The 7,500-nt window shown below is 42.0% G+C and overlaps 1 protein-coding gene across 2 annotated transcripts in view; it reads left to right on the plus strand.

The window, feature by feature from the left end:
• LOC148080517 (uncharacterized) overlaps positions 1 to 7,310 on the plus strand; it is a 48,674-nt gene extending 41,364 nt beyond the window's left edge. For both annotated transcript variants that reach the window (XM_087788415.1, XM_087788416.1), the window contains 8 exons: positions 1,682 to 1,762; positions 1,822 to 1,972; positions 3,507 to 3,577; positions 3,635 to 3,805; positions 3,864 to 3,926; positions 4,019 to 4,216; positions 4,286 to 4,401; positions 6,644 to 7,310. In XM_087788415.1, the coding sequence (XP_087644541.1) occupies positions 1,682 to 1,762; positions 1,822 to 1,972; positions 3,507 to 3,577; positions 3,635 to 3,805; positions 3,864 to 3,926; positions 4,019 to 4,216; positions 4,286 to 4,401; positions 6,644 to 6,842 (1,050 nt within the window). In that variant the 3' untranslated portion in view covers positions 6,843 to 7,310. The remainder of the gene's footprint in view (positions 1 to 1,681; positions 1,763 to 1,821; positions 1,973 to 3,506; positions 3,578 to 3,634; positions 3,806 to 3,863; positions 3,927 to 4,018; positions 4,217 to 4,285; positions 4,402 to 6,643) is intronic.
• The last annotated feature ends 190 nt before the right edge of the window (positions 7,311 to 7,500 follow it).

The following is a 7,500-nucleotide window of genomic DNA, read 5'->3' on the forward strand; positions in this document are numbered from 1 at the left end:
TGATGTTAACGTGTCGTCATGATGCTAACGTGTCGTCATGATGTTAACGTGTCGTCATGATGTTAACGTGTCGTCATGATGCTAACGTGTCGTCATGATGTTAACGTGTCGTCATGATGCTAACGTGTCGTCATGATGTTAACGTGTCGTCATGATGTTAACGTGTCGTCATGATGCTAACGTGTCGTCATGATGCTAACGTGTCATCATGATGTTAACGTGTCATCATGATGCTAACGTGTCGTCATGATGTTAACGTGTCGTCATGATGCTAACGTGTCGTCATGATGCTAACGTGTCGTCATGATGCTAACGTGTCGTCATGATGCTAACGTGTCATCATGATGCTAACGTGTCGTCATGATGCTAACGTGTCGTCATGATGTTAACGTGTCGTCATGATGCTAACGTGTCGTCATGATGCTAACGTGTCGTCATGATGCTAACGTGTCATCATGATGCTAACGTGTCGTCATGATGTTAACGTGTCGTCATGATGTTAACGTGTCGTCATGATGTTAACGTGTCGTCATGATGTTAACGTGTCGTCATGATGCTAACGTGTCGTCATGATGCTAACGTGTCGTCATGATGCTAACGTGTCGTCATGATACTAACGTGTCGTCATGATGCTAACGTGTCGTCATGATGCTAACGTGTCGTCATGATGTTAACGTGTCGTCATGATGTTAACGTGTCATCATGATGTTAACGTGTCGTCATGATGCTAACGTGTCGTCATGATGCTAACGTGTCGTCATGATGTTAACGTGTCGTCATGATGCTAACGTGTCGTCATGATGTTAACGTGTCGTCATGATGTTAACGTGTCATCATGATGTTAACGTGTCGTCATGATGTTAACGTGTCGTCATGATGTTAACGTGTCGTCATGATGTTAACGTGTCGTCATGATGTTAACGTGTCGTCATGATGCTAACGTGTCGTCATGATGCTAACGTGTCGTCATGATGTTAACGTGTCGTCATGATGTTAACGTGTCGTCATGATGTTAACGTGTCATCATGATGTTAACGTGTCGTCATGATGCTAACGTGTCGTCATGATGCTAACGTGTCATCATGATGTTAACGTGTCATCATGATGTTAACGTGTCGTCATGATGCTAACGTGTCGTCATGATGTTAACGTGTCGTCATGATGTTAACGTGTCGTCATGATGTTAACGTGTCGTCATGATGCTAACGTGTCGTCATGATGCTAACGTGTCGTCATGATGTTAACGTGTCGTCATGATGCTAACATGTCGTCATGATGTTAACGTGTCATCATGATGCTAACGTGTCGTCATGATGTTAACGTGTCGTCATGATGCTAACATGTCGTCATGATGTTAGCGTGTCGTCATGATGTTAACGTGTCGTCATGATGCTAACGTGTCGTCATGATGCTAACGTGTCGTCATGATGCTAACGTGTCGTCATGATGCTAACGTGTCGTCATGATGCTAACGTGTCGTCATGATACTAACGTGTCGTCATGATGCTAACGTGTCGTCATGATGCTAACGTGTCGTCATGATGTTAACGTGTCGTCATGATGCTAACGTGTCGTCATGATGCTAACGTGTCGTCATGATGCTAACGTGTCGTCATGATGCTAACGTGTCGTCATGATGTTAACGTGTCGTCATGATGTTAACGTGTCGCGTGTTGTTCAGGCGGGACGAGGAGAACAAGGCTTGAAAGGTGAAAACGGTGACCCTGGGTTGCCAGGTCTTCCCGGCCGTGCTGGACTTGTGGTGAGTGACTCTCAAGGTCTTGACGTGATCCAGGACTATATTCAAGAGGGTTCTTTCAGGGGCCTAAAGGAGAGCCAGTCGTCGGCCCTCCAGGACCAGCAGGGGCCCCGGGCACTCCAGGGGCTCCAGGTGTTGGTAAACCAGGTGCAGTTGGACCTCCTGGGCCTCCAGGTCCTCCAGGAACCCCCAAGACTTCTTCTAGATACGGAGGTACGTGATCCCCTGATGTCGAAGTGTAGATTTAATGACCTCATTATTTTAAATGACTCTGAAAGTCTTGCTTTGATGTTGTTAGCATCAAACTGGCAGTTTTGTTAGCATTAGCTCTGAACAGCCGTTTCGTTAGCATTCTGTGTTAGCATCAAACTGCTGTGTTAGCATCAAACTGCTGTGTTAGCATCAAACTACTGTGTTAGCATCAAATAATGTGTTAGCATCAAACAACTGTGTTAGCAACAAACTGCTGTGTTAGCATCAAATTGCTGTGTTAGCATCAAACTACTGTGTTAGCATCATACTACTGTGTTAGCAACAAACTACTGTGTTAGCATCAAACTACTGTGTTAGCTTCAAGCTACTGTGTTAGCATCAAACAACTGTGTTAGCAACAAACTGCTGTGTTAGCATCAAACTACTGTGTTAGCATCAAACTACTGTGTTAGCATCATACTACTGTGTTAGCAACAAACTACTGTGTTAGCATCAAACTACTGTGTTAGCATCAAGCTACTGTGTTAGCATCAAACAACTATGTTAGCAACAAACTGCTGTGTTAGCATCAAACTGCTGTGTTAGCATCAAACTACTGTGTTAGCATCATACTACTGTGTTAGCAACAAACTACTGTGTTAGCATCAAACTACTTTGTTAGCATCAAGCTACTGTGTTAGCATCAAACTGCTGTGTTGGCATCAAACTGTTGTGTTAGCATCAAACTACTGTGTTAGCATCATACTACTGTGTTAGCAACAAACTACTGTGTTAGCATCAAACTACTGTGTTAGCATCAAACTACTGTGTTAGCATCAAACAACTGTGTTAGCATCTTACTACTGTTTTAGCATCAAAATACTGTGTTAGCACCAAACTACTGTGTTAGCATCATACTACTGTGTTAGCCTCAAACTACTGTGTTAGCATCATACTACTGTGTTAGCATCAAACTACTGTGTTAGCATCATACTACTGTGTTAGCATCAAACTACTGTGTTAGCTTCAAACTACTGTGTTAGCATCAAACTACTGTGTTAGCATCAAACTACTGTGTTAGCATCATACTACTGTGTTAGCATCAAACTACTGTGTTAGCATCATACTACTGTGTTAGCCTCAAACTACTGTGTTAGCATCAAACTACTGTGTTAGCATCAAACTACTGTGTTAGCATCAAACTACTGTGTTAGCATCAAACTACTGTGTTAGCTTCAAACTACTGTGTTAGCATCAAACTACTGTGTTAGCATCAAACTACTGTGTTAGCATCATACTACTGTGTTAGCATCAAACTACTGTGTTAGCATCATACTACTGTGTTAGCCTCAAACTACTGTGTTAGCATCATACTACTGTGTTAGCATCATACTACTGTGTTAGCATCAAACTACTGTGTTAGCTTCAAACTACTGTGTTAGCTTCAAACTACTGTGTTAGCATCAAACTACTGTGTTAGCATCAAACTAATGTGTTACTGAACCGGTGCTAACTGAACAAACATGTCGATCAGTGTCTGACGTTGAAGCTTCAGTTCCAGAAGTAACCATTGCTGGACCTCCTGGACCTGCTGGACCTGCTGGACCTCCTGGAACTTCTGCGTCGGTGAGTCCTGGAGCGTGTGTGATGCAAGAGTCCAGGTCTGAACGTTGGTCTCCGCAGACGAAGACCTTCCGGTCGAGAGAGAGCATGATGTCACAAATGGCGCAGGACCCTGAAGGGACGCTGGCCTACGTCGCGGGGAGTCTCTTCCTGAAGGTGCCGCAGGGGTGGAAGGAGGTTCAGCTGGGCCGTCTGATCCACGTCTCCAACAACATGGTCCCTCAAGACCAGGTGAACCTCAGCCCCCATCAGCATTTGTCACCTTTGACTGACACCTGTCTGTTTCCAGCCTCAGGTGGCCTATCAGACCAGAGGGGAGACGCTGGAAAGGGTTCCTTCAGTCAGCGACCGAGTGAGTCCTCCTGAGACAACATTTCGTATCGTCACAGCTAGTGTTAGCCAATGCTAGCAAATAAGCATCATTGTCTTCCCCTGGCTCTCCAGCTGAACCTCGTGGCCCTGAACCAGCCTCACTCCGGGGACATGGGGGGTCAGGACTCAGCAGACCAGCTGTGCTACGAGCAGGCCAAGGCGATGGGTCTGACTCCGAACTACCGCGCGTTCATGTCGTCCAACGTGCAGGACCTGGTCAACGTGGTCTACCCCGGCTTCAGGGAAACTCTTCCCGTCACCAACCTCCGGGTAAACACGCTCTGGTCTCGCCCGTGATGTCCCACGAGTCTGACTTGAACTTTGAACTGTGACCTCCAGGGCGACGTGATGTTCAGGAACTGGAGGTCTGTCTTCAGAGGAGACGGCGCGACGCTCAACGAGCGGATTCCCATTTACTCCTTCGATGGACGGGACGTGTTGGCAGATCCTTTCTGGTGAGAATTAGCCTCAACCACAATAAAACATGCTAGGTTAGCTTTAGCTGAACTGATAATGACAACAAAACATGCTAGGTTAGCGTTATTTAAACTGTTTATGACAACAGAACATGCTAGGTTAGCGTTATTTAAACTGTTTATGACAACAGAACATGCTAGGTTAGCGTTATTTAAACTGTTTATGACAACAAAACATGCTAGGTTAGCGTTATTTAAACTGTTTATGACAACAGAACATGCTAGGTTAGCGTTATTTAAACTGTTTATGACAACAAAACATGCTAGGTTAGCGTTATTTAAACTGTTTATGACAACAGAACATGCTAGGTTAGCGTTATTTAAACTGTTTATGACAACAAAACATGCTAGGTTAGCGTTATTTAAACTGTTTATGACAACAGAACATGCTAGGTTAGCGTTATTTAAACTGTTTATGACAACAAAACATGCTAGGTTAGCGTTATTTAAACTGTTTATGACAACAGAACATGCTAGGTTAGCGTTATTTAAACTGTTTATGACAACAGAACATGCTAGGTTAGCGTTATTTAAACTGTTTATGACAACAAAACATGCTAGGTTAGCGTTATTTAAACTGTTTATGACAACAGAACATGCTAGGTTAGCGTTATTTAAACTGTTTATGACAACAAAACATGCTAGGTTAGCGTTATTTAAACTGTTTATGACAACAGAACATGCTAGGTTAGCGTTATTTAAACAGTTTATGACAACAAAACATGCTAGGTTAGCGTTATTTAAACTGTTTATGACAACAGAACATGCTAGGTTAGCGTTATTTAAACTGTTTATGACAACAGAACATGCTAGGTTAGCGTTATTTAAACTGTTTATGACAACAGAACATGCTAGGTTAGCGTTATTTAAACTGTTTATGACAACAGAACATGCTAGGTTAGCGTTATTTAAACTGTTTATGACAACAAAACATGCTAGGTTAGCGTTATTTAAACTGTTTATGACAACAGAACATGCTAGGTTAGCGTTATTTAAACTGTTTATGACAACAAAACATGCTAGGTTAGCGTTATTTAAACTGTTTATGACAACAGAACATGCTAGGTTAGCGTTATTTAAACTGTTTATGACAACAAAACATGCTAGGTTAGCGTTATTTAAACTGTTTATGACAACAGAACATGCTAGGTTAGCGTTATTTAAACTGTTTATGACAACAGAACATGCTAGGTTAGCGTTATTTAAACTGTTTATGACAACAAAACATGCTAGGTTAGCGTTATTTAAACTGTTTATGACAACAGAACATGCTAGGTTAGCGTTATTTAAACTGTTTATGACAACAAAACATGCTAGGTTAGCGTTATTTAAACTGTTTATGACAACAGAACATGCTAGGTTAGCGTTATTTAAACAGTTTATGACAACAAAACATGCTAGGTTAGCGTTATTTAAACTGTTTATGACAACAGAACATGCTAGGTTAGCGTTATTTAAACTGTTTATGACAACAGAACATGCTAGGTTAGCGTTATTTAAACTGTTTATGACAACAGAACATGCTAGGTTAGCGTTATTTAAACTGTTTATGACAACAGAACATGCTAGGTTAGCGTTATTTAAACTGTTTATGACAACAAAACATGCTAGGTTAGCGTTATTTAAACTGTTTATGACAACAGAACATGCTAGGTTAGCGTTATTTAAACTGTTTATGACAACAAAACATGCTAGGTTAGCGTTATTTAAACTGTTTATGACAACAGAACATGCTAGGTTAGCGTTATTTAAACTGTTTATGACAACAGAACATGCTAGGTTAGCGTTATTTAAACTGTTTATGACAACAAAACATGCTAGGTTAGCGTTATTTAAACTGTTTATGACAACAGAACATGCTAGGTTAGCGTTATTTAAACTGTTTATGACAACAAAACATGCTAGGTTAGCGTTATTTAAACTGTTTATGACAACAGAACATGCTAGGTTAGCGTTATTTAAACTGTTTATGACAACAGAACATGCTAGGTTAGCGTTATTTAAACTGTTTATGACAACAAAACATGCTAGGTTAGCGTTATTTAAACTGTTTATGACAACAGAACATGCTAGGTTAGCGTTATTTAAACTGTTTATGACAACAAAACATGCTAGGTTAGCGTTATTTAAACTGTTTATGACAACAGAACATGCTACGTTAGCATCTAACAGCTGTTAGCACTAGCATGGTGGTTGTACGTCACCTTCTCTGTTCCTGCAGGCCTCACAAGAGGGTCTGGCACGGCTCCTCCAGCAGGGGGCGCCGAGTATTGGACCGACAGTGCGAGTCGTGGCGAGCGGATCACGTGTCGCTCGTGGGTCAGTCGTCCAGCTTGACCTCTGACCTCCTGGGTCAAGAGACTCGCAGCTGCTCCAACGAACACATCGTTCTGTGCATCGAGACCCACAAGACGACTTAACCTCCACTGACCAGCTAGCCAGGGCTGCACGCCGTGGGCGACACTTCAGGGCGACCGACTTGTTACGTCATCGTGACATGACCTTTGAACCTGGTGTTTGAAGACACACAGTTTTAGTTCAAACATCGTCTTCGTTCATTTCATTCGTAAAAGTTTATTTTTCAACATCTTTACGTCTCTTTGTTTATCAACGTTTCCCTAAAGTGTCGTCACTTGTGTTTGTCATCACTGGAAACTGTGTGTGTTACCAGTTGTGGAAGCTCCGCCCACTTAGCTCCGTCGTCCTGTCAGCGTCTCATCGAAGTTTTCAATGTTCGTGTGTTGAGTCCGTGATTAATTTAACTTTATTTATCTCGGCACATGAAACCAGATCAAGAATGTTTTATGTTCAAGTGTCACTTTAATGTCGACTCGAACAAAATGATTTTTCTACAAACTTTGTTGAATAAAGTTTCTTTTTAAAAAAGTTTCCTTTGCCACATGTTTTTTCTTAATGCTCATTTGAACTGTCGCCACCTTGTGGACATTCTGAGGAACGTTCTTTTGGTTTCATGTTTTCATTTTTGCAAAGTTCTCTGAAGAGCTTGAGTCACGCTGTTCACCTAACCCTTTAGGGCTAACCCTAACCCTAACCCTAACCCTAACCTAACCCTAACCC

The sequence above is a fragment of the Callionymus lyra genome, chromosome 4 (genome assembly GCF_982586985.1).
Source record: "Callionymus lyra chromosome 4, fCalLyr1.hap1.1, whole genome shotgun sequence".
Lineage (NCBI taxonomy): Eukaryota > Metazoa > Chordata > Actinopteri > Syngnathiformes > Callionymidae > Callionymus > Callionymus lyra.